Source organism: Leptonychotes weddellii, chromosome 1 (genome assembly GCF_054177405.1).
Source record: "Leptonychotes weddellii isolate Sample4059 chromosome 1, ASM5417740v2, whole genome shotgun sequence".
NCBI lineage: Eukaryota > Metazoa > Chordata > Mammalia > Carnivora > Phocidae > Leptonychotes > Leptonychotes weddellii.
In genome coordinates, this window is record NC_138369.1 from 12,050,345 (window position 1) to 12,077,889 (window position 27,545).

Consider the following 27,545-nt stretch of genomic DNA (forward strand, 5'->3'; position numbering starts at 1 on the left):
CTAAGATAGAGATTTTTTTTTTAAAAGATTTTATTTATTTATCTGACACAGAGAGACACAGCGAGAGAGGGAACACAGGCAGGGGGAGTGGGAGAGGGAGAAGCAGGCTTCCCACGGAGCAGAGAGCCCGATGTGGGGCTTGATCCCAGGACCCTGGGACCATGACCTGAGCCGAAGGCAGACGCTTAACGACTGAGCCACCCAGGTGCCCCTAAGATAGCAAACAAACTTTGGTAGGCAAGGACTCTATGGTATGTATGATGTCATTTAGGATATACCTCCTGACATTAAATATGCTATAAAAGTATATAGCTATTTAACATGGACAACATCTCTGACAGGTTGTTAAAGGCAAATGTAGATTTCCAAACAATATAGGGCATTTAAGACCTTCTGGTACAGTCTGACACACAGTTAGACACTTGAACAATGCGGGGCTTAGGGGCCCGGGCAGACAAAACCCACATACAACTTTTGAGTCCCCCAAAACTTTACTAATAGCCTACTGTTGACCAGAATATCAATAACATGAATAGTCAATTCACACATATGATGTATGTTTTATGTATTATATACTATATAATAAAGTATTTACTTAAAACAAAAGAAAGAAAATGTTGTTAAGAAAATCATAAGGTGGGCGCCTGGATGGCTCAGTAGTTAAGCGTCTGCCTTCGGCTCAGGTCGTGATCCCAGGGTCCTGGGATCGAGCCCCACATCGGGCTCCCTGTTCCGCGGGAAGCCTGCTTCTCCCTCTCCCACTCCCCCTGCTTGTGTTCCCTCTCTCGCTGTGTCTCCCTCTATCAAATAAATAAAATCTTAAAAAAAAAAAGAAAAAGAAAATCATAAGGAGGGGCACCTGGGTGGCTCAGTCGGTTAAGGGTCTGCCTTTGGCTCAGGTCATGATCTCAGGGTCCTGGGATTGAGCCCCGCGTCTGGCTCCCTGCTCAGCAGGGAGCCTGCTTTCTCCCTCTCCCTCTGCCTTTTCCCTCACTCACATAAATAAAAAATTAAAAAAAAAAAAAAAAAAGAAAATCATAAGGAAGAGAAAACACATTTATAGTACTGGACTGCATTTATAAAAAAAAAAAAATCATGTATAAGTGAACCCGTGCAGTTCAAACCCACGTTGTTCAAGGGTCAACTCTCTGTATTTAAAAAGACACTTGCAAATTATTAAGGTTATCTCACATAGTAGGATCACAGGTAATTTGTACTTTCTGAACCATATTTCTTAAATGTTCTAATAAGAACACATGGCTTTTGCAATTAGAAACTCACTAAAAATACAACCAAAAAATACACCTCAGGAAGGAGCTACCCAAAGTAGGAATATGACCAGCTTTCCTGAATTTTATAATCCAAATGTTGTGACCATCTCATTTGGAGATATCTGGGGCCCTGCCCGGAGCCACCAGGAAAGGGCAGGGTCTGGAAGTCTTTCCAAAGGCAAGGCAGGGCCCTGACCACCCAGAAGAGTGGATTTTAAAGGGGGATTGGGAAGGGCACTGGCCCAGGCAGAGAAGAAGGCCCCACAAAAGCCCAGAGGGCCACATTAATTCCTTTTAATGTAAAAAGTCACTGAGTTTGGGCAATCATGTGACCTTTTATGAATCCTGAAGTCACAAAACCACAACTGGATGTCGCTCTTGTCTTACGTACAAAGGAAAAGCCCTGAGGAACATCACCGGCCCAAGGAGATAAAGCAAGGGGGCTGAGTTTTCCTAAATGAAGGCCCACGTTGTTTCCCCCCCACCACATCCAGTTTTTAAGGTCCCAGCCACCAGAGCTTGCTGTAAACCTCGGGAGGCCGCACAGAAAGGGCTACAAGAGGGCACCCCAACACCTCAAAGGGCCACCGGAGCCCTCATTTCGTACCCTCATTATCGCCTGCTATTCCAGACCACGAGGGGAGACCTCATACAACAACGCAGCCTCTTTAAAAGGTTGCCCCTCCAGCAGCACTCTACGGATGTACATCCCCTGGAAGGCTCACTCCCTTCCAGGCCAGACCCCATTTGCCTCGTGAGTCCCTCTCTCAGAGCCAGAGACCAGCTGGGCCAGTCCCTGAGACGGACGAGCCTGTGACACGAGCCCTTCCCAGCCTCTGGTTCAAACGTCTCCTGTCTCTTTCTTCCTCTTTTTAAAAAGAACATTCTCTTCTGTGCTTATCTCCACAGATTTCAGAATTTCCTGTTATTAGTTCATGGTAAGGAATTTTGTTCGGTACAATTCTGGACGGACGGCAGGGAGTCAGAAGGCCTGCTGGGACGTTTCTGCCGGTGTTATCAGGCAGCAGGACTAAGAACCGCCTACCCCCCATTCTCACACATCTCACAGGGAGGTCTCGAAGCTTCCATGTTACTGCAGCCCGGCAGACCACAACGTAGCAGTTTTTTTCTTCCACAATAATACTCGTTCGTGATTTAAAGGAATACAGAGATGAGAAAATTACAAAGGAAAACCCATTCTTTGATTTCACTACCCATAGATCCGTACAATTAATATTTTAGAGGATGTTCTTCCAGTCTTTGTGCACACAGCAAGCTAAAAACACTAAAGAATTTATAAATCCATAATGCTCGTATGTTTCTAAAATATGTATTTGGCCCCATAGTGGCATCTGTTTAAATCTGGGGCAGGGAGGTGTGATATGGTTCTATCGACCATTCCCCTCAGTGGCTAGCCCAAACTTCCAGTACCTACCTTGACCCCTACCCATTTCCTTTTCTATTTCAGAGAAAACCGAGGCTGCTGGGGTAAACCACCAGCTGGGAGGATGAGGGTGTCAGCTAATCCTGGTCTTTAGGAGCCGCAGACTTTTACCCCAAAGCTTCTCCCGTGTTGTGTGCACGCTCCGGGCTCTCCCTCCCCTCGCATCTAAGCTTCTCGAGGTCGTGAGCACTTCTGTCTCTGCTACCTCTCCCTTACTCTAGTTCACTGCTCTCCAGCACCTGGCGTCTCCACACTAGGGATACCTCTCACCAGGTCGCTGTGCAACTCCCTGTGACCAAACCCAAAGGTCAGTTCTAAGCCCTCATCTTCCTCGGATCTCCTGTGACCACCAGTCCCTCCTGTCATTCTCTCCTGAGGCTGCTCTGTTCCCTCAGGGTGTCCTCCTGCCTCTGGGGCTGGGGCCTCTTGCCCTCCCTTGGGATGCGGCCCACCTTGGAGCCCTGGTGTTCCTCAGGGATCCCTCCTCTGCTCATTCTGCACCTCCCCCACTCCCTGCCACCGACAGGCCTCCGCAGCACACCCAGCGGTGACGCTCAATCGCCGGCTCCAACTGAGACCTCTTTTCGAGCTGCAGACATCTCCACATGTTTGTTCAAGAGGCATTAAAGCCGAAGAAAACCAACCCTCCCAAATTCACCATGCGAGAACTGAATCTGTTCCTCTCTCCCCCGGCCCCCCACTCTCCCTTCCTGGGGAAGGGCCCACCTGGCCCGTGGGACATCCGGTTACTGTGCATTCAGGGTAGAAATCCGGCAGCCATCCCCAGCTCTCCGAACCCTCTGCCCCACATACTGGCCCCAAACTGTGCCTCAAATCCCACGTCCTCCCCTCCATGCTGCCATCCTGGTGTTCATTCCGGCCCATCCTCACGTGCCCCAGATGTTAGAGCATCTCCCACCTCTGTTTATTCTCCTGAACTATTTCCCAGAGTAAACTTTCTAAAATGGGAATCTGGCCATATTATTCTCCTTGCCTGGATGCCTTCACAGGCTTCACAGAGCCTTCCCCGGGCCCAGCGTCTGAGCTCTTGGGCAGGGCGCATGCAGGCCTGCCACAATCCAGCCCTGGACCACTGATGCAGCCCCCCACCCCATCTCTGTGGACTACCTGCACTTTCCCAAAGGCACTGTGCCCTCCAAATCTTCCTCTTGGGCCCCCAGGGACCCCATGTCAGCACCTCTGCCCAGCCTGCCAGGCACCTGCTTGCCTCTTGCACTGGAACCAAAACCCACTCAGGGATCACCTCCTCTGCCTTCTTCCTCATGGCCCTGGGCCACACCCAAGACAGAAGCCTTTGCTGTCCTGGCCTGTTTTTATTTGTCTTATAACACCTATCATTTAAGTACACACTGATCGTGCATGGCTGTAAATTCCTGGACAACAGAGACAACGTCTTTCAACTTCCTGCCTGGTGCATGGCCCAGGGCCTGGCACGGAGCATGTATTCAATAAACCCAAGCTGAAGGATAATGATGATCTAACAGACATTTACAAAGTGCTCCTATGCCAGGCACAGTTCCAAGTGCTTTATTGTACTTTCTCAGTTAATTCTGCCAATAAACCTATAGGCAAAGACTATGTTATTCCCCATTTTACAGATGAGGTAACTAAAGCAGAGAAATCAAGCAACTTCCCAAGATTATATGGCTAAAAGGTGGCAGAACCAGGATTCGGACCCAGGCAGTCCAAGTGTAGAAGCCTCGTCTCTATCAGAAGACAAATTAGGTATTTACCAGATGCTGCTGTTAAGTGATTGAAAAGGCTTTTCACAATCGCCTTGATGCCACAGTCTCGTTCTCCTGCCAACAACTGTATCAGCATGCTAACACTAAGACTGAAACAGGCCTGTTTCAGTACGTATTTAGAATAACACGACAGTGTAAGAAGGACACAGAGAAGGTTCCAAAGAAATACCAACGAGTCCAAGGCCTCAACATCCCCATGCATTTTAATCGGCAAGGATGAAGCTTGCTTAAAGTGTTTCAGGGGCCCTGGGATTGAGGTATGAGCACACCTGCTGTCCAGGTAGAAACTCTCCCTCGATTAGCTCTGCCAGGAACAAGGTGACAAACCCCAGGCCTGAGTCACAGGCCACCGGTCTCCTCCACAACAAAGTGGGAGGTAGGTAATCCCCAAATGGTCACTATCCTCTCTCTGGAGCCAGAAAGATTTTTCCATTGGTGTTTCATTTATTTATTTGTTTGTTTGTTTGTTTATTTGACAAAGAAAGAGATAGCAAGAGCAGGAACACAAGCAGAGGGAGTGGGAGAGGGAGCAGCAGACTTCCCACTGAGCAGGGAGCCCGATGCGGGGCTGGATCCCAGGACCCTGGGATCATGACCTGAGCCGAAGACAGATGCTTAACGACTGAGCCACCCAGGCGCCCTCCATTGGTGTTTCTAAGTTGCTCAGTGACAGGTATGAGAACTTGCCTGGCAGGAGGGAGAATGAACCCCTAGACAAGTGACCTGACCTGGGGGAATAGGTCAGTACCTCTGGCCACACCCAGCGCTGGCCTATTACCCGGCATGCTGCGGGAGGGCCCAGTGCTATCCCTCCTCTGCGTTCCTGGAGGCCGGCCATCATGACCCATCATGCTACTGGCCCGAGTAAATACTTGCTAACTGACTCTGTACACAGTGTGTAATCGATAAGGTCACAGAGAGAGGCTCCAGAAGGGAACGCCAACTGCACGTGGATGAGTTTTGGCAGGTGAAACGGAAATAGAGGCCTGCAGGGGTCTGGGACAGTCGTGTGAAGTCTGTGTAGAGCAAGGTATTCACAAGGGAGGGAGGAGCCGTGGAGCAGGCAGACAGATGGATTTTCTTTTCCTTAACAACATGGTTAAATTAATTTATATGCCTCCTTTTGTCAAATCTCAGATTTGGGGTCATTTACAATGGTGAGTTAGTAAATGATTAGTTAGTAAATGATCAGAAGGGTTTACACAATTATTGCAACTGCAAAGCACTTGGCTTTGAGGTTCCTGGCAGCCGGGGCAAAACGGGAGAAGCTATGCCTCTCAGCTTTAAGCAGCTTCCGGGAGACAGACAGATGTCCCTGATCTAAATCTTAAAGGGAATCCCTTAGGATTCCTGAGGAAGCTCACAGGATGAGGAAATAAAATGTATCTGCAAAGGGAAAGGAAAAAGTGGCGAAGTTGGGGGGTGGGATGGGGAGGGAGACGACACAGAGAGCTCCTTGATATGACACACCCTCAGAGTGAGCACGGTGAGGGCACCCGAGACCAGACCCTGGTCTGACTTGGGCTCTGCCCATGCCATGCTGCCTCTAGGCCAGCCCCCCCGCCAAGTGAGGCCCCTTTAGCCCCTTTCTTGCTCCTTCCAGGCCCATCCCTCTTACCCCACTTCCCATGGGAGCTTCACCTCCAAGAGGGCTCCTTACACATCTGTGAGCCATTCCCTCTTCCCTCTCCTGCTCAAGCTCTGCACGGACCCGTTTCCCACTGCGGTGCAGGGAATGACTACTAACTGGTCCAGAAAGCTATGGGTGGTTGCAGATGGTCTGATGGTCCAACCACAGTAAGATTTCAAAGCTGGAAGGGGTCTAGCAACTGTTTGGGGGAGACTAGAAGAGATTCTTTTGTCTTTAAAAGATAACCTAGTAATACTAACAAACCCAAATGATAAACAATGCATACATTGTTACATGTTGTTTATAACCCACGCAGATAGTTTTTTTGAGAAGAACTATATGCAACCTGAATTCCTGAGATACAAAAAATTATAATCCTATTAGGGAGTTTCTTAGGACCCTGCAGTGGCACCTTCCTAAAAACACACCCGCCCTGGAGTGTTAATAAAGAGCCCCCAATCTGATGTGTTTTCAGTGTGAGATTGAGGCTCCCCATGCTGCCCCAAGGCCTCCCCAACCCTCTCTGGATGCACTGGGTTTTGCATAACACGTCAGTGTGCTGGGAGAGAGGAAAGGCAGGTGGCTGAAGAGCCTGAGGTGGGGCATGCCTTTAAGACATGTCTGAGTTGCTCCCCTTACTGATGGTTGATATTTGACCGATGCTTCATTTGGGGGCCCAGTTTTCTTTGGGGCCACCAGCAAAACACACCGGTGGGAAGCTGACTGGTGTTTGGGGTATAGTCTATGGTTCTCACTCACTGGGGATTGGCAGCGGTGAGAATCACTCACTCCTGCATCTAAGTGCAAGGGGCTAGACTGAGGAGATCCCCCGGAGAGGCCACGCAAGTCAGTGCGGGGTAAAAGGACGCATGCGTGTGAGGGCAGCTGGGATGCCAGGCCAGAAGCCTTCCCGCCGCCCGCCTCCCAACGTCCAGTTCCCTGACTCACGTGCCTTCTAGACACCAATGACCTCGCACGAAGTTGTCTGATCCTGACCCTGCACCAGCCCTAAACCTGGCTCTCTGCTCACATGTAATATAGACACAGTTGGCCAGAACAGAAGCCTTGACTTCTCTCCAAAATCTGTTCTCGACTCTCCCATTTAATAAACGGCACCAGCAACCCCCTAGCTGCTCGAGCCAAGATGCTGGAAGACACACTCTCTAGTCCCTCTCCATTCTGTCGGGCCCTACCCCAAACCAATCAGAGCAGAATCTCTGGGGGTGGGGCGCAGGCGTCCGTACTTCTTCAAAGCTCCCTGAGGGATTCTAATGTGCAGCCAGGTTTGAGAATTAGTGGCTTAAAATACACTCCAAATTCAACAGCTTCTGTCCAGCTTCACTGCTCCCACTTTGGTCTGAGCCATCAACCATGTCGTGTGCAGACCACTGCCATCCCTCTAATCCTCCTGGGTCTCTGCTCCACCTCAAACCCCCATTACAAGCACAAGACACTGTTTTTTTTAAAAAATCAGGTCATGTCATGCCTCTCCGTTGGCTTCGCACTACATTGAGAGTAAAGAGCAAAGCTCTCATGAGGCCCTCAAGGCCCTGCACGATCTGGCTTCTGCAGTCCTACCTACCTCTTCCAGCTCCTCTTGCTCCCACTCACCACGCGGAGGTCACCCCGGTCTTAGTCCTGCTCCCTGAATACTCCAAGTGCGTGCCTACCTCTGCGCTTTTGCACCTACTCTCTCCTCTTCCTGGAAGGCTCTGCCCTCAGGGGCTTCATCTGCCTGACTCACAGCTCCATGTCATTTAGGTCTCAGCTCCGAATGGCACTGCTCAAGGCCTTCTCAGATCCCCTAGAGCTAAAGCAGGCCCCCTGTGCCCCAGAAAAATCACCACCACATCACCCCGATCACACTCTTCGATTGTCTTTAAAATACTTATCACTGTTTGAAATCACCTTGTTCGGTCGCTCACGTCTTCACTGCCTGACCCCCTGCGCTAGGACGTGAGCTCCAAGGAGGCAGGGATGCTGGTCTGTCTTGTCACAGCTGCCGCCATTGCTCAGAAAGGCCCTCTCACGTAGGAGGCACTCAATGGGCATGGCATTCACTTTGTCCCTCATCAGGGCCCCCAGGGCTCTTCCTCAGGGCTGCCAGCATGATCCCTGTAAAATGACAACTGGGTCTCACCACTCTCACTCAAAATCCTCAGGGGCTCTGGACCACCCCTCGTCATCCAACTGCCACCGAAACCCATCCTCCTCCTCAGGTCCCACCATCCCACGCAGCTCCCGGGAGCCTCGAGGGGCCACACGCCTGCGTGCCCGCTGCTCTTGGCCTGGCCCACCGTCAGGGTCTTCCTACCCTGCCACCTGCCACTTCCCCTGCCAACAGACGCTGCTCTCGCAACAACTGGCCAGTGCGACACCCAGCAGCCGTCCTCGTCGGCTAGACTGGTTCACGCCCCCTCCCTTGTTTTTCCACAGCAACCCGGGCTTTCCTCTGCCACAGCCTTTGTCGCATGGGGCTGGCCTCACCTGTCTTCTCTAGACAGAGGGCACTCCAGTTGGAACCACATACAGGTCTTCCCCCTGCTTCTCGACGTTTGCATTACGTCACTTGGCCTTTACGAAAGACCCACTTTAGTACCTGTTTCGGCCAACGCAAAGACATCCGAAGAGGATGTTCGCTTTTACAACATGCGAATTGCTTCTTTGCTTGATGCCGTTTGGCTTATGAAAGGTTTCACAGGAACGCTTTCAGATAGTGGGGGAAACCTGTACGCCAAGCCCTTCAAGGGCTGGCTGACTGGTGACCCCATAAATGGTGCCAGCACGTGCGGGAGAAGAGGTGCTATCTGGACCGGCTGTTGATGTGTAATCGAGCTGGGAAAGCTGCTCTCCCTCGGGATGGATTAACAATCCACCGCCTGAACCGGCAGGAAACGGAGCCCTTCGAGGAGGGAACGAGCCCAGGACCCAGGGTCTCTATTTTGCTCTCCCTGGGGCTCACAGAAACAGAGTCTGGGTGGCCAGTGCCACGGCCAGTAGGGGTGCTTTCCTTCTCTTAATTTCAACATACTCGTCCTACGCACTCAAACAATGAAGCCACAGGAGGTCTTTATCAAATCACGCACTCTCGCTTTTCCCATACGAGATAATGAACAGGAACGGAGGGTTTAATACCAGGGTACACGACGTTCAGTAGCCACTTGCACAGCTTGGTATATTTAGCTAAGTCATCAGGCAGAACACCACCGCTCTACCCACAGATATTCACCAAGAGGCACTTGCTGCCGCCTGAAACAGGCTTGTCCAGCTTTTCAGCAAAAGATGAGCCTTGCCCAAAGTGAAGGCCATTTCCGTGCAGGTTCCTGGAACTGGATATGGCTTTAATTTCAAGAGCACCTCGCTGCAGTCCTGTCTTCACTGGGAAGCCCTGCCCTGACCCAACCCCTCAGCATGCCCTCCACTCTGATGATCTGTCCCCAGTCTCCATGGTTATCTGACTGTGCCTTTCGAATGAACACGAGGCTAGGTTTCCGCTAGGCCAAACCCCTCCCGTAGCAGGCTCCATTACCGTATACACCCGTGTACATACAGGTTCATCCAGCCAAGACAGAGAGACGCTGTGGCACAGATGGTGTCCCCTCGGGGGGGCCTGAGTTCACTTTCCCACCCCAGCCCTGGCCCTCCTGTTCTCCACACTCCCAAGGTCCAGGGGAACATGCGGGCTGTGGCCATGCCAGGGCCAGAGGAGGAGAGTGTGGGCTGGTTAAAACAGGCCCAGACATACTCACGGGGTCCGTCAGCATGGCCCGGCAATGGGACGCCAGGGCCAAGAAGGCCAGCAGGTTGAACACGACTCCGTTGACGATGCTGTACACGTAGTCTCGGGATGGAATCAGCATGACAAAGAGGACCACAAACTCCGCATAGAGGACCAGAAACCAGGTGACAATGGCGCAGGCAATGCCACAGCCGTCACGGATAAACCACATGGTTCCCACAGGACCGGGGTGGGGAGGTGGGACACACTTCTCTGGCTGGAGGTACTCTGGCTTCCGCTCAATGTCTCGGAAGTGGTGGGTGGGGATAAGCATCATAAGCTATTCTGTCCATACTGGCATCTGGAAGAGAGAAGAAAGGACCCAGAAAATTGGTGGTGTCTTGTTATCAAGGATATTTGACAAAATTACCTTTCTAAAGTGAGCCATGAGGGATGCCTGGGTGGCTCAGCCGGTTAAGCGTCTGCCTTTGGCTCAGGTCGGGATCCCAGGGTCCTGGGGCCGAATCCTGCCTCTGCCTCCTTGCTCAGCGGGGAGCCTGCTTCTCCTGCCTGCCGCTCCCCCTGCTTGTGCTCTCTCACACACAAATAAATAAAATTAAAAAAAAACAACCTTAAAACTCAGTATGTAATGGGGCGCCTGGGTGGCTCAGCCGGTTAAGCATCTGCCTTTGGCTCAGGTCACAATCCCAGGGTCCTGGGGTCGAGCCCCGCGTCGGGCTCCCTGCTCCGCGGGGAGTCTGCTTCTTCCTCCCCCTCTGCCCCCCCAACTCGAGCTTGCTCTCCCTCTCTCAAATAAAGAAATAAAAAAATCTTAAAAAAAAAATAAAATAAAAAATAAAATGTGAGTGCTTGGGACACCTGGCTGGGTCAGTTGGTAGAGCATGTGACTCTTGATCTAGGGGTCATGAGTTTGAGCCCCACGCTGGGTGTAGAGTTTACTTAAAAAAAAAAAAAAAGAAAAGAAAAGAAAAGTAAGTTCTCTTCCTTACTTCCTTCCGAGAGTTAACTTAGCTTTTGTGAAATAGGGCCACCTTGCCCAAAGCCTTCACATGACAGATATGCAAAGGGAGCCTTCCAAGGGCAAATGCTTCACCCAAGGTCAGCTGGAGCTGCAGCTGCACAAACAGGACACCAGTTCAGAAGTGGGGCTAGAACTCAGGTCTCTTTGTTTACTAGGGATCGATCTACCGGGAGGATGGTGTCAACAGATATGTTCCAGTTGTGACTTAAAAGACAAGACGGGGCACCGAGCACCAAGCCCTCTGGGAAAACTCTCTTTAGCATGGAACTGCTGCCTCTATGCCAAGGACAAACCCAGAGACTGGTATTGAGGCTGTCTGGGGTTAATAGGGATGAGTAGGAGGAAAGGACCTGGTGACCTAGGACATCTTTGGACTCACTGTCCAACATTCTCCTGTTTGGGCCACAGGACTGAAAAACCCCGGATAGGGAAGGTTCTTGAAACCAACCAGGTTTTTCAGTCCTGTGGCCCAAACAGTTGATTTCCCAGGAATCAGAGACTCCCTGAGTTCTGCCCTCCTCGCAGGTGATGGGGTCAAGTGGAGAATGTTGGACAATGAGTCCAAAGATGCTTCCGCACCACCTGGCTGTGAGGCTTCGTGAGCCTTCGTGTCCTCACCTGCGGAGATACCCCCTTCCCGCCCCAGCACCCCCTCCCAGGGCTGGTGTGAGGCTCCAGAGAGCTGGAGGTGCTCCCGATGAACGCTGCAGACTAGAGCAGCCCACATACCACGGACCCCACACACGTGGCATATTCTCTCTAGGAAAGACATCCATTCCTTCCGAAACAAGTGCTGAGCAACACGCCCCTTCTTCCTAGCAGCTGCAGCCCGCGTCTCTGGAGACAGCAATGAAGTAACTCAGGATCGATAATAAAGTCGATCTGTCCACAGCACGCGCTGCAAGACGCAGCAAGTACACATTTCCTTCCTCTGATTCCTTATCTTACACCTGGCGGCCTGTTGCTCACCAGGCCGGTTTCTCAGTCAGCAACTGCGCCGGCACAGGCCAGCCCCAGATGGAGGCGCCACAGAGCGACCACCGGAGCTGTCTACAGCACTGCGAGTGACATCTTTGGGCTTCTGAGAACTCCAGGCACTTGGCAGCGGAGGCAACCATTCACAAGGAGCGCGGCTCTGCGTGTTTTTCTGGAGGCCAGGGCTCTACGGGGCATGGGCAAACCTTCAGTGGTTGTGCTGGGCTTTCCTCACCCTTTGGCCTTCTTCCTCCCCAGCCCTCCTCCCCAACAAAGAGCCTCTGGACTGAATATGCTGTAGTCCTGACGAGTAAGGACGTGTCCAGAAAGCTGAGCCGGCAGTCACTGCTACTCAAATTGACAGACATTCTCGAGTCGCAAGTTGCAGAGGCTAATAATGAAAGAATAAGGCCAGGGCCTCCCCTCCCCAGGATGGCAGAAAATTAGTGGCCGAAAGGCAGTTTGATGCGTACCACGTACTTGTCCAAAGAAACATCGACTCAACAAATAGAGTGACTATCACATGCTGGGTACACTGTGCTGGGAGCTGAGGGTCGGGAAGTCGTGACATATGGAATAACCATCCCAAGCAGAGTAAAAGCAGTGGTTCCCCACAGGCCGTCAACCAGAATCTTCGAATAAAGCAACCTTGTGCTCTCCACGAGACAATGGCAATTGGTGCCGCCAGCGACAACCTAGAGGGATGAACGATGCAAGGACACCCTTCTGAGGCGCTAAATGGAAGGACAGCAGGAGCTTGCAGACTGGACCCGGGCCCAGCAGATTCTAAAACTCTAAGCTCCATTCAACCAAAAGCCAACAAATGAAAAGCTGAAATCCCATGAAATCCCATGAGTCCAAAGCTGATCAAAGCTCACCACTTTGATAACTCCCACAGGCAAGCATTCTCTTGGTTTTTCCTGCTGCTGTACAGGTCTGTAGGAACCCAGGCTCTAAACCCATAAAGTTGTACTGGACCACAGCCACGCCAAAGACGTATTGTCTCTGTCTGCTTTTGCATTACAATGGCCCAGCTGAGCAGTTGTGATGAGACCGTATGACCTGTGAGCCTAAAGCCTAAACTATTTACTTTTTTTTTTTTTTTTAAGATTTTAGTAATCTCTAAAATATTTAAGTAATCTCTACACCCAATGTGGGGCTCGAACTCATGACCCCGAGATCAAGAGTCGCATGCTCCACTGACTGGGCCAGCCAGGTGCCCCTACGCTCTAGCTTTATACAGAAGTTTGCTGACCCATGGTTCGAGGCGGTTGTTACCCACCAGATAACTGAGATTTGTCTTGGCTCCAGCTTTCCCTGCAGAACAGCTCAGTGTGTCAGAAATGGGTGGTTACAACTCACCCCGCCCCACCCATGTCTGTGGCAGCAAAACCTCCTGTCATCTGCAGCCCGAAGGTCATCTCGCTGAAAGCCATGTACTCCATCAAGATGTTCTTCAATTAGCATAAAAGGTGTGGTTTTCTGCAATGGATGATCACTGAAAATAAATTTCAGAACAATGCTCCCTTGTAGATACGTATTTCCAGTGATTACATTACACTCATAGTATATTCAGACCAGGTGACTGTATTTGCTCGTCAATTACTCATTCTTGATTGTACCCATGGCAACAACTTGACTAATGTTGCGTATGTGTGGTTTTGCTGAGGAACAGACCCTTCCACGTAAGTAAATTTCCCAGTAACTGTGGCTTGTTCCTGAGCAGATACACGGTTTAACCGTTAGGATGGTTAAGGTGGAAATAAAAAATAAAACATGGAAGTAAAATAAAAAACAGACCAAAAAAAATATATATATATATACTATACCTGCTCCTGCCTTAAGTACAATAACCATCCATTTCTTTGGAATGATTTAGTTATTACTGGGCATATCAATTACTGGAATGTATCAGGGAATGATGTCCTCAGGGGTCATGGAGACTCACTGAGCTCTTGGCCTCACACCAACTGGCCTGTGCAGACTACTAGAATTCTAATTCCAACATCTCCTTTGTATGGTTCTTTGTCTTCCTCTTCCATTCCTGGCTACTGTCATTCCTGTGCCTATAGTTGCCAACCCCCCTGACAAATTCTCCATTTATGACCGCTAATTGGCTGTGGGCTGGAAAACAAATAAAACTAAAGCCGGTTTAGTTTTATTTGTTTGTAAAAGAAGGGTACTCATTTTCGGTAACAGGCCTTTAGGGAACACCTGCTATGCTCTCCCACCACACAGTTCCTGTGGGCTGGAAGCCCTGTCTTTTCATCAGCCCAGGGCCTGGCATGTAGTAGCCATTTACCGTGTGTGTTTGTTATACAAATGCTTGAGTACGATGCCAGAGCTCTGTGATCCCAGGCCCACCTCTGGAGGCCCTGTCTGCTTCCTTTCAGGGGTGTGGCCATATCCTAGATGGTGGAGAGTGCACCAAGTAGGACTGTGAAGTAAGTGGACTGTGTGTGACTCTTATTTAAATAACCAGAACGTTCCATCCTCAAACAACGTGGGACCAAAGAGTGTATAGAGGAGCTCTGTTTTCCCCTCACTGGTGAGGGAGAACCTGTGATCTGGGCCAGCACCCAGACAAGGGCACACTCGGCAGAGTCAGACACCAAGTACTGAACTCAAGTTCACATTCCAACCCACACTTTAGCGTTTCAAAATATCCTGCTCAAAACCAATCAAAGCACATGGCGGTGAAGAGTTTATTTAACCCCAAGGCCCCTCAAGAGCAATGGGAGCAGCTTTCCAATAAGGATCTGTTCCTTAAATTAGACAACTGGAAATCTTAGAAATACAGGGAAAACCTCACCTCGAGCAAATTGTGCACTTTCCCTTCATTCTGCCCCTAATGACCACAGCAGGAGAGGCAAATGTTGACCTTTTTTCCTTTTCTATTTTGAATTAGGGAAACTCCACTCCTTGGGGTTGAGGAGAGGCTCTTTGCCCATGACCGACTGCCCACGAGTCCTTGCTTGTGAGCGTTGGGCAGACTGTTGGCTCAGGCCTCTGGGTTGTGCACACAAAGAGGCTGGTGGGTCCGGGGACCTTTAATCCTGCCCACCAGCTCACACCCTCAGAAGGACGGCCTCCTCCAGTCCTCCCCCCACCCCACCCCTTTTCATCCCATTCCCTTGCCCTGTTGACTCTCTAAATCCTCCTGTCTTCATTTCAGTTCAATTCAAAAACATATTCCTGGAGCAGCCACTAAATGTAAGCAACTGTGCGGGGGCTCACACACAAGGGATGATGAGGACAATAATGTGTGTGTGCTGCCCAGTTCAGGCCCTGCCATTCCCCTCTCCCAGCTCCCGATCTGCTAAGACTAGTCTTACTTGCTTTGCTCTACTTAACCTGTGAGTCCCAGTTTGTTCGGCGTTAGAGCCTGGTATCTGGCAGGAGTATGTGCTCAAATCATTTCTTGAGTGAATGGATGCAGAAATCGGACAGACCTACCCCACAATGACCTTAACACACAGGTTTCTAATGAACAGCACAATGGAGAGGCGAATAGTACGTCCCCCCAAAAAAAACAAACAACAACAAAGCCCAGAAATGAGATAAATAGACTTTCTCATGGCCCGGGCATCTAAAGGGAGAGGATCTGAGCAGGGTACGGAGCCAGGTGAAGCGTTCTGTTCAGACAAAGGCAGGGAGAGTGGTGACGCAGGTTGGGGGTGCTGGATGTCTGGGGCTGCGTGCGAAAGTGTGTGCATACACGGGCTGTGTTGGGACTAGGACTAGGAGGTGGGGGGCGCTAAGTGGAAATGAAGCGCTAAAGGTAGGATTATGTTATGTAGGCTATGTTTTACAAGGCCTCGGGCTTCAAGGTGAGTTGGGACTTCACCCTGGAGGTACTGGGGAGGCACCCCACTCTCTGAGGAAAGCTATAAGGACCGTAGTCACGCTGTGGTAAGGGCGCTCTGGCACTAACAGGCAAGACAAAATGAGACAGACAAGAGGTCTCCGAGTCCACCAGATGCCAACGAGCCCGGGGAGGCACTGAGGCAACAGGCCAGAGATGCAGTTGGGTGGAACTGGGTTTTCTGATCCTCTTCCATTTTGTTTCCAAAGAAAGATCTAAAACAATGATCATTTGGCAATTTTAATTATACTAATCTGTGTTGTACTGCTTTGGCCAACGGTTCTAGAGCATTAAGAAGAGTTGGCTTTTCCATATGTTAGTAATCCATGCCCAAAGTCATTACTCTTCTACCCGGTGGATGAGCACACTGAGGCCCAGAAAGGCGAAGGGACTAAGCCCTGGGGGTAAGGAAGTCATAGGAGGATTCACAGTACCAGAGGAGTTCTAGAGCTCCCGGGAGCTAGCGATCAGATGATAAGGAAGATGCAGTGTTGTGTCAGAATGACCTTCTGAGCTCTGCTATCCGAGAATGTGGGAATTCTGAGGAAATCATCTAGTCTTCCTTCTTAGAGTTTCAGAAGCAAAAAACAGAAATGACTGATAGTGATCATTTTCTAAAACAAGAGCAAAAACAAAATCCCCCTACACCTGGTCCACAGAATTGCCTCCAGATCTATAACTCACATGCTTCATTATATCTGACCACAGTGTGCCCCCCACTAATCCAGACAAGCAGACACAAATCTATTTAGTGAAATGCAGTCTGGGGCGCTACAAGCCCCAGGGTTTGGGGTACTGGGTTGGTGCTGTGGTATGCACTCATGACTCAATTTCCATGCTGCCTATCTATGGCTGAGCAACACAAAGGGGTTTGAAAGGGTGGTGCTAATGGCCAAGCTCACAGGTCCCATCCCACTGTGGCCCATCAGCAGGTTAGCCAGGCTAGATGCCTAGCCAAGTGTTGACCATTAGCAATGGCAAGAGTCGCCTGTAGTTACCCATCATTTGTTGAACGGTGGGCAAGTCCTTATAAATCCATCACCTGCCCTAAGAAAATTGACCCAAAGCCCAGGCTTTATGCATAAGGGTCAAAGCCACGACCATCACATAAAACATACAAGTTCTGTATTGGAATGTATTAGAGCCCCCACAACTCCACTGTTCTCCATCCAGCAAGTGTCCCAGGAACTGCAGATCCTCTCAGATTGCCAACATCCCTGGCTTTCACGAGATAAGATGCTATCCCGAAGTCCCGGATTAGTTCAGCTAGATCTAAAATCCTTACAAGCATCTCAAAGTACTTTGTGAAGATTACTTTCCTAAGACACCACACCCACTCACATTCTCACATCCACACATGCATTCATGCACAGCACAGAAGTAGGTTTTGGGGGCTGCTCAGATTAAAGTAGCATTAACACACCCAACCATTGAAATATGTGTACACAGACTGGCCGAATAAACTCAAATCAGGTGCAATTATTTTCCCTTGGCTTAGAGACAAAGGTCATCCAAACACTCCAAAAAAATTTTTTTTAAGGATTCAACTTTCTGGGTCCCTACTAGTAGGAACATATAGTTCATCTATAGATCAACTCAATTTCATCAACTCCTTAGCTGACGTCAATAATATCACCAAGGTAGTAGAAACCCTTAAATCAGAGGCTTTTAACATAGGTCAGCATTTGTTTCAGGTGAATAGTTAGCATTTTAATAAATCTAGTATTATGCTGAATTGCTGTTGGGGGGGGAGGGGCTGGTCTGATATCCTCTTGAACTTGCCCTCAACACTGAATTCTCACCTAAACTAATTTTTACTACAGTTAAAGAACTCAGTCTACCCTTACACAATCACTTAAAAGGGGACTAAAAGGTCCCCTGAAAGAAGGCAGCATCTTTTCTGGTACTTCTATCATTTTTCTCAATTGAAATTCATTTTAACGAGTATATCAATAACCTCCTATGGCTTAAATCCTACTGTCTCAAAAATGTGGTGTTTGCCTCTTTTAGAACTTCTCACATTTCAGAGTGATAGACTTAAAAGCATTCAAAAGCCAGCCCTACAACTTCAAAGATAAATAAATGGTCCATGCCCTAGAAGCTTTAGGAAGGTATCTGAAGAAGTAGAAAACCAATTTATCTGAGCTACAATTCTCTTAATTTGTGTAAGGATCTAAAAGGGTCATAAATTTTATACCCATTTTTAGAGGGTTCTCAGAAAAAGAATGAACCATGAATCACTATGTTTGAAATATTTCATTAAAAAAAAAAATGAGTCACTAAACTTTTTTTTTTTTTTTTTAAAGGTAAGGGTGTAGTTCAAAGGAAAGGTGCCTTATCATCTGCATCACAACCCACCAGCCAAGGAAGGCGTCCAGGCAAGCAGAACGCCCTGGACTGTTCTAGAAGATCTTTACCGACAAGTCTACATGATTCCTCCCTCTGCAGGAGGGTCTGTCCTGCTCTGCCTGTCTCTTGTCTTCTGATATACTCAACCTTCAACAAAACGCTTGAAAAAAAAAAAAAGTAAAAAAGTAAAACATCACACCCTCAAACCAAACCCTACAGACATTAAGGTTCACCGAGAAAATCAGATAGGGGTCGGTAAGTTAAATTTGCCTTCTGGCCTCCTAACTGGCCACCTTCTTATAAAACAGATTCATGTGCATACTCAGACTTCTAACAGTAGACCTTCATTTCAGAACAAAGTCTGAGATTTGGGCAGGTCATGGACGCTAACAGTTCTCTCACTTACCACAACGGACTATCGTACCACAACTGGCCAGTTCACCACCTCCTGACTTTCTAAATCTACTAAAAAAATACACACCTGATGTGGGAAACAAAGGCAGAAGAGAACTTATTAAATTTCCTTACTACCTACAGCCCCTTGACAAGTCCTTGAAACAGGGAGAGTGACCTTCCTCTAGGGACTCAACTGCCTCAATGTTGATACTAAGGGCAAAAGGCAATCTTAGCCCAATCCCCAGCATCCTGTAAGTTTACTTTAACATAAAAATTCCTTTGGAAACTTCCTTTACCTCTACCCCCCAAGATACATGTTGACAATCATCCCAAGCATATGACCCACTGATATACATCTGAGGGGTCTCATGACTGAGTTTCTACTAAACAGTAATAAATGACCTTTCCTAACAATAGCTAGCCCCCTCAGGATCCTGGAAACCTTGTTTCCAAAATACCTGGGAGGTTTACACTATGCCTAACCCCCTCCCAACTTGAAAGTATACAATGGGCCACTCCTCATGACCCCAGTGCAGCCTTCTGCCCACAGGTCCCACCCCGGGCTTTAATAAAACCACCTTTTTGCACCAAAGCCGTCTCAAGAATTCTCTCTTGGCCGTTGGCTTCAAACCCTAATGTCTTTCCTACATCACATCCACAGAGAGGATGCCATAATATAGGTCACAAACATTGGGAATCAGTAGAAACTACACTCGTTTGGGTAACACATTCTACTTTCCCCTTTTATAGGTGTACCTTATGATACGTTATAATAATGAGGAAAATTATGAGACTTTAAAACAAGACCATGGGGCGCCTGGGTGGCTCAGATGGTTAAGCGTCTGCCTTCGGCTCAGGTCATGATCCTGGGGTCCTGGGATCGAGTCCTGCACCGGGCTCCCCGCTAGGCGGCGAGCCTGCTTCTCCCTCTCCCTCTGCCTCTGCCTCTCTCTCTCTGACTCTCATGAATAAATAAAACATTAAAAAAAATAAAATAAAACAAGACCATGCATAAGATGAACTGGTTAAAAAAAAAATCACTATCTGGGTCAGAATTTTAGACCTGCAAGAAACCTTAAAGACCATCTATTAGATTTTAGCCAAACTCCTTCCGTTTCATAGATGAGGAAATCGAAGTCCATTCGAGACTCTGTCTAAAAGTTTTAGACAAAATAGGCAGTGCTGTCTCCAGGAATGGAGATGGGCACCAACATGAACCAAATGCCTATGATGACTGAGGACTTAGATAAAGCAGCTCATTGTAATTCTTACAACAACCCAGCACCTCGACCTTCTTACACGTCAACCCAGTGAGGTGCAGAAGTCTTGGGTAATATTCCCAAGGTCATACAGAGCAAGGGAGTGGTAAGGCCAGGACTCAAAACCAACTCTGCTTGCCACCATAGACCACAGTCTGAGCACAGCACATGGCTTTTTCTTTTTTTTTCCCAGAGGGGGAGGGGAGGAATGACCAAGCAGGAAACACGATTTCTGCTTCCTACTCCCTCACACAGTTGATGGACCTGAGGAAAAGTCACTTCAACTTCGCTTTGATGGCTTCATCTCTAAAGTGACTGGGAAGGACTAGATCTCTAAGATTCGTGATTTCTTTTGAAAAACCCAAGAAATGGACTCAAAACAGGCATTCCTTCCACTAGCTCCTGGAAGCCTGAAATTTTTTTTTCTTCTCTGAGCCATTTGACTGACTTCTGGCAGCTGTCTCTTCAACGGATCATGACACCCCCCAGACTACCTTACACACGCTGGCCCTCAAACACTCGGTCTTTCCGAAAGAGACTGCAAGGACTACCTGACCTCTTCCAAATTCTGGTCCAGCCTGTTCTCTAGATGAGTAAAGAAATGAAGCTCAAGGAGTGAGCTCAAGTTCCATAAAATGGTTAGAGAGGTGGCAACTTCCCCCCTCAGTTTAGCAGACGGTTTTACCCCTGGCTTGTGCAGCCGTCTCCCTGCATGAACTCCTCTCCTTCCAGAAGTCTGCAACCCAGCAACAAAATCTTCCCAAGGGCAACAATGTATCACCAACCCAGCTACCTTCAACACTGCTTATCAATGAGTGTGTTACTCTCACAGTATGTGAACCTTTCCTAATCAGGTGCCCTGGCCTCCGGCAGAGTAGCTTCTCAGCTGCGCGTTCTGCCTGGCTCCTGCCACAGTGGGAGGCATGCTGAATGTAAGAGTGGGGCCCTGATTCTTCCTGGGTGTCTATTACCTGCCACGCACTGGGCTGTGCGCCCACGTCTCCTCCTCTTTGATCTTCACATCTGCTCTATCTTATAGATATAGACCCTGGCTTTCCCATCCCCTTTTTGAGAAGAAGAAACTGAGACATGGAGAGATTTGCCTAAGTTCATACTTCAAAGAAGCAGTGGAGATAGGGTACACTCCCCAGCCTGCTCTCATTCCAGAGCCTGCTTTTTACTCCTCACTGCCACCATTAATTTTGCCCCGTAACCAGAAAACAAAAGGGAAAGGTGGGCTGGTGCCTCCACCGTGACCTTGGGTTACTTACTGTTTGGCTCTCTTGCCCACACATGGTTATGCGGAGATGGTGCTAGTGGACGGGCCATGCGTGGCAGTGTTCACAGGCCACAGGCCTGAACTTAAGCATTCTGTCCTCTAAGATGGGGCCCTGGTTGAACACCAGCCAACATTTGGAAGGACTGATCCTGCCTTAACCTAGGAAGCAGGAAGGATGTGAAGCTTCAGCTCGGACAGTCACCCTAGGACTGAGTCTCTAAAATCTGCTTCTGTTGGAGAATGCTTCTTGGGGGGCCAAGTTCCGGCACGCTGTTTTTTCGGAGAGAGAGCCCGCCCATGCTAGGCAGAGACCAACCAGCAGGGTCCCACCTGAGGGTGCTGAAAATGGCACCTGCCCCCACATTGTGCCATGGGCAGACATGCAGCCACTGTGACATCACCCAGGCAAGCGCTTGGCTTTTTTAGGGACTAAAAGCAGAAGGCCCTTGGAGGGATCTGAGAGAAGAGCGAGGGGATAGCAAGAGAACCAGTTACTGCAATGGCACCGGGAGGCAAGAAGGGAAGCCATTAGCTTTAGATCCCTGCTGATGCCACTCATCCCAGGCACCCTTAAGTGCCATGCCAGAGTGGAGCCTTGGGAAGAGCTTGGGCTGTTCACGTCCACGGCCCCTGCCTCCTTACTTGAGGGCTTCGGAGACAGAAGGGAGGCTAGTGCTAAGTGAATACAGACTGGGCTTGGAGTCAGGAGGCCACAGTTCTACTTGGACTCCTGCGGTTCACTACCTCCAATTTCTGGCCACACAGCTGCCCTCTCTGGGCCTCAGTGGCCTCATCTATAAAACGAGGGAAGACTGAGCTGCATGCTAAGATCCCTTGCAGGGTTAAGATTCTGACTCCTCTGTTCTCATGAACAAATGCAGTATTTTCTTTGTTAATTTCTTGGATTTTATATGTTTACCAAAAGCATCCCTTAACTTCCTGTCCCCGTTCTTTGTTCCTATACAGAAATAAATCCACCAATAACTGTTAGCCATTTTCCTGAGCATGCTCAGTTTTTCAACCAATTACCATTTCCTTTTGTTAATTCACTTAATTTTTTTTCAGAGTGGAAAAAGCACTACCAAAATGCATCAAATACTACAAAGTGGTGAGAGAGAAATCTTTAAAGTGAAGTAGGACCATTTTACATCGTTTAAATATATGTATATCCATGATCGGTTCTGAGCTTTACCATCTGGGAAAGATACACATTTTAGGGTAAAATGAGGTTTAGAACGGTTAACAGACCTGCTCAAAAATCACAAAAAAAGGATCTCTGGCGAAGCCCAGATCACCAGAATAGACAACCAGTAGTCTTTGCACCGATAGATCATTTTCTTCCTAATCATCTTGTCTTTCTAGATTTTCTGCTGGTATTTCTCGGTTTAGAAACGTATGCTTTGGCCATAGCCAAGTCAAAAGTTACTGCAACAGAACTGTGGCCAGATTTGCATCTGTCCCACTAGGCTTATTTTTCTAAGGTGAGATATCTATCCCACCCAAAGGGATTCCGTCCCCACAGACCCTGACCAGGAGAAATTCATGTCTCAGGTAGCCCAGAAAAATCCAGAGTTCAATTGCCAAGCTTCTACATACCAGAAAGGTTTATAGTTTGGAGGAGACTATGAAAAGATGGAGTTTTCCTGGTATTTCCTGGCATTTCTTGGACGGATAACTGAATTAGGTGGGACAGGGAACTGGAGCCTTCTTACCTTCACAGTTGAGAGCCAGGAATAACCTGGCCATTTGTCTCTGGAAATCTGCTTCCAAAGAGGAAAGTAAGTGATTAAAAACATGCAAAAACAGGAAGAAACTAGAGGCAGCATGGCATTTGCTCCCCTCCCCCGCCCAGAAGGTCAATATCCAGACCTCACTCCTCCATTTCTATTCGGATTCTGGGGCTATTAGCATGTGTATGTGTGTTTAAGTATCTCCAGATTTGCTAATCAGATGTGACACCCCCCCCCCCCGCCCCGTTTGTTCACACATGCCCTAATTAAAGATCTAAGAAGCACCCTGCTACCCTCTCAAAATGAACACACATGAAGTCCGTTCCTCTAAATGAGAATAAGCTTTACCCGACGTAGTCCTATCAATTTTTCTACCACCTAATTACGAGTTGTAATTTCTGGAAAAGCAAGACAGCCACAGACCTGTTGGCCTGACTGACGGGTTATTTATACTGAGTGTTTCTTCAGACAAGGCACAGGCAGGACAAATGAAAGTGTTTAAAGGAAACAGATCTATAGGGAAAATAGTCACTCGCTTTTGCTTTTCTGCAGTGCTGGGCTAATTGTAAAAATGCAGAGGTAAAGGCCTCGCACTTGGCTACCTCTCTTTGAGGCTGGGAAGATGTTCCCCTGCTGGGCTTTTAAGAGCTCTCTGCAACTTCAGCACCACGGACTCAGCATTGCCCCAAGCTCTTCTGTAACTGGTTTTATTGCTTTAATTAACCAAGGTTAGGTGGGACAGATTTACTTCATCTCTGTAATGTCATTGTTGCCTGGCTAGCAGCAGCTCTTTACCTCTCGCCCTTGATGCCTGGCCTGCACAATTAGCACCTTATTATAGGTTGGCCTCACGTCTAATTACCACACTGGCTCAATTGGGCACTTTATTTCATTGTCTTGTTTATGCGCTAGTTCGAGTGCCTGGGCTCTCCAACTAGAGTAAATCCTCAACTCCTTTTAGGCAGGTATATTTTCAGTTTCCCATCTCTGAGTCCACAAGAACACTAGACACTCACAGGCATGCAAACAAATACTTCCTGTTTGAAGAGCTTCTAGATGTCTATTCTGGGAGTAAGGCACATGGTTGGCATCTGGGTCTCCATGCCTCGCCCCATCATCAGTCCCAGATCCATCAGCCTTCTCTGTTGTTGAGGGCTCTTCTCAGCTCCTCTGAGTTAAGCTCCACTTGGCCTGTATGTAACCTTTCCCCTTATCTAAAAGGGTTGGCTGAAACAGACATAGGAGCATCCCCTCAGCACCACGTTCAACGTTCCTTTAGGATAAGGATTCAAGGGATGTGAATTTATGCTTGAATAGACTCCCTCCTTTTGGAATAAAAACTAACTATAGTCTACACGGCAGTTAACAATTCCATAACAAACATAGGCCTCCTTCACCAAATACTTTGGCAAATGAAGTATAGTCTGGTGGGGAGACTGCATAAGGGATGGTTAGGAGGGCAAGTATGGGGGTTGGATTGCCTGGTCTCAAATCCCAGCTCTGGCACTTTTAGTCATGTGACCTGTGACCCTGATCAAGACAATCAACCTCTCTGCACCTCAGTTTCCCAGTCTGTAAAATAGGGATAATAGTACTTGCTTCATAGGGCTCTTGTGAGGACCAAATCAGTTAATCATTGTAAAGTGCTTTAGAACAGTGCTTGGCACCTAATGAGCACTATGTTATGTTAATGTTAATGCAAGTTAATGTTAAATAAAATTAACAGAGTACAGAGATTCAGAATGGACAGACCTACAAAACAATATGCCCTCCCCCCCTCCCAAGAATCTGACAGTGATGGAAAAACATGCTGGTTTTATAGACTAAGGTGTTATTCTTGGCTTCTTGATTTTTCTGGCTAACACGCATTCTTTGACTTGCTTTAATAACCAAAAAAGAACTCTGAATTTATGAGTTTTAAAAATTATCACAACAAACATGATAAAAAATGTTCCGGCAGCACTGAAATATAACAGTTAGTGAAGGTGTCATTGTTTTAGTAGAGAATTTAAAATAAACATTTTACTGTTTACACCTCTCAGACCTACTTAGCCTAACAGGTCAGACATCATTCATAATATTATTTCGCAAATACTGCCAACTCTTCTCCAGCAAGGAACCTTTAGTCAATTGCCAAGGGAATGGTTCAAATAGATGTTCTATATTTTCGAAGACATATTGAAAGATCTTTATATAAAGATGACTCCATGGTATCCAACCCAAATTCTTCTGTCTTTTCTGATCTGTCCATTTGCTGCCACTTTTTAAATCCTCAATCCTCTTAGATATCCTAGCTACTAAAATTCCATGTTCATGGTCTCTACTTTCTGGGTAATCTCTAGAACAAAATATCATTTCTAACATCAGCAGTCCCTTGTTATCTCATCACAAAGCTCCTCACATAGAAACCAGGTGTCCAACCACACAGAGTCCTATGTACCACAATGGGTGGGGCACCTGTGCTTTCATTCGGGAGAAAAGCCTTCCGGCTTCACCTCTCCCAGTTTCCCTAGAGGGCAAAGTCCAACCCTCTAGGATGTCTTCCCTGTACGTACACCTGTAAGAGAACTATGGAGACAAGAAACAACTGATGTCCAGTCTACTAGGAAGTGATCACTTATTTTGGAACTCAGCAGCTTACAGCTTAAGAATATGGGCAGGTACTTCTTCCCTGTACCCTCCTCTGGCCCACCTCCCTAATCCCACTATGTTCATGGTGCCATCATCATAGTTCTTAACCATGTTCTGCGGTTATGTTGACCCTAGAGCCTTTCCCTCTGCCTGTGAAGTTTCTCTGGGCAGAAGTTGTGTTTTATTTGTTTTAGTGTTCCAAAGTTGGCACAAAGCCCATCCATGGTAAGCTCTCAATAGTTACCTATGAGACAGTGTCGAAGCTATTGGCTGAGAAATACATTCTTTAGATGATCAAGCTGTCAAGGGTTACTGTATTTTCACTTTTGAGAACAGGGAGGCTCCTTAAAAGGCGAAAGATTTATGCGTTTTGAAGAGAAACCGGAGTATGGGGAGGCTCCTTAAAAGAGGGACATTTGGAAAAGTCATCAGATCCCCTTGCTTCAATCACTTTGGGTTAACTTTCCCCCATTTACCCACATGACCTCTTTAAAATCTGTACCATACCCTATCTTGCCTCACCTTAATGGGCTCCTTCAGTGACCCTATATTCACCTTGCAGGTATCCATTCTGGATATCCAAGGCCCTACTCCCACTTGGCCACCGCCAGGGCTGGCTCCCCGCCCCCCCAGCTGTCTATAGCTCCCAGAGACCACACCATCAAGCCGAGGCTTCCAGCCATCGCTGGGAAGGGCTGGGGACCCTGGGCACTGTGCCCCTCGCCAGCGCCAGTTACCAAGACTCTGCCCCCTCCTCTCTTTGGGACAAAGCTCCAGCGACCACCTAGGGCAAGGGGGATCCTGCAAGGTTCTGGGTCAGCGTCTGGTCAGCCCCAGAGAGAGGGGGCACAGGTGGAATCCTTGGGGTGGAGTGAGGACGCCTCGGGCTTAGTGGGCACTCACTCCCGGCCCGGACCTTTCCCACCGAGAACGAACTAAAGAGGGCTTCACCGCCTCTTCTTTTCAACCACCCTAGGGACTAGGGAAATGCGGGACGGAGGGCGGGGGGTGGGGAGAAGAGGGGAGGAGAGCAAGGAGACAGCCCCTCAGGCCAATCATGACGTCCGCCTCCCCTAGCTCGGGGTCGGTCTCTCTTTCAGATCTCTCTCTCTTTCTCAGGTCCCTCTCTCTCTTACACACACACACACACACACACACACACTCTCTCTCTCTCTCTCTTTCTCTCTCTCTCTGCTACTTCAACTCCAGCTCTGAGCAAACTGCGACGCGCGCCTCTCCCACTGCAAGTCCTAAGCTCCGGCCCCGGCCCGCGCCTCTGGCCTCACCCCAGCCTTTTCACTCAACCCCAGTTCCCCCTCCCAACTGACCGTGAAGCCGGAGGCAGTTCCCCAGTCCCAGGCCCCCGGTGGGGCTCCCGCCGCCGCCGCCGCCGCCGTCGCCTCCCCCTGCAGCCCCCGACCCGGGACCCGACCTCGGGCTGCAGCGATGGCTCGCCGGCACGAGGCGCCGCGGCTTCCCGGACTCGTCCAGACACGGGGCGGCGCGCAGGAGAAGCCCATCGAGCTGCCGGCGGTGGCGGCAGCGGCGGTGGCTGCAGGAGCGGCCGCCGCGCAGGCTGATGACGCACGGGCGCGTGGGCGGGGGGGCGCGGTCGGCGCGGGGGCGACGCGAGCAGATGACGTACGACGAGCGGGGCGGCTCGGCAGCATGGCGTCGGTGGCGCTGAGTGAGGCGGAGAAGGTGTATATCGTGCACGGCGTTCAGGTAGCTACGCCGCGGCGTCAGCCACCGGGTTTCCCCTGGCGCTGCGGGTGGCGGCGCGCCCTCGCTTCGCTCGGGAGGAGGCGGCCAGGCGGCGTGCTGGGTTTACCTGGTGATTAGACAGCCCTGCGGCCGGCGTTTGCCGCACGAAGCCGGCAACGCGTGTGTATTTAGGACCTCACGACGAGGGTCCACTTAGGACTGTGTGCGTGCTTGAAGCCTTCCGCGTCTACAAGGTTCCAAACCTGGGTGGGAAGGCAGTCCCTGAGGCCTCTTCTTAGCGAAGGAGCACCGCCCCCAGGGCCGTCTCTTCAGCCTTCGGGAGTCGCATCACTGGGCTGAGCCTCGCTTTTCTCAGCTAGGAAACGGGGGTTGGCGGTAGGCTTCTGGCCCGCTCTTCCTTACCTCGTGGTTGGGAAGCACAGGGAGAGAAGGCAGTGAGGTGAAAGCGCTTTGAAAATATAAATT

The 27,545-nt window shown here is 49.1% G+C and overlaps 2 protein-coding genes across 8 annotated transcripts in view; one reads left to right on the forward strand and one right to left on the reverse strand.

Annotated features, from left to right (window-relative positions):
• Positions 1-26,920, reverse strand: part of ZDHHC3 (zDHHC palmitoyltransferase 3) — a 55,062-nt gene extending 28,142 nt beyond the window's left edge. For 5 of the 7 annotated variants that reach the window (XR_014144375.1, XM_081816487.1, XM_081816472.1 and 2 more), the window contains exons 1-2: positions 26,684-26,825; positions 9,861-10,190 (exon numbers count right to left, since the gene is read on the reverse strand). Coding sequence is in view for 6 of the 7 variants with exons in the window: in XM_081816487.1 (XP_081672613.1) it covers positions 9,861-10,166 (306 nt within the window). In the remaining variant the exon portion in view is untranslated. Of the gene's footprint in view, positions 1-9,860; positions 10,191-13,208; positions 13,345-26,683 lie in introns of all 7 variants that reach the window. The other 2 variants (XM_081816474.1, XM_081816483.1) reach the window with 2 other exon arrangements.
• Positions 26,802-27,545, forward strand: part of EXOSC7 (exosome component 7) — a 36,393-nt gene continuing 35,649 nt past the window's right edge. Inside the window, exon 1 of the mRNA XM_081816458.1 lies at positions 26,802-27,080. Within this exon, the coding sequence (XP_081672584.1) occupies positions 26,802-27,080 (279 nt within the window). The remainder of the gene's footprint in view (positions 27,081-27,545) is intronic.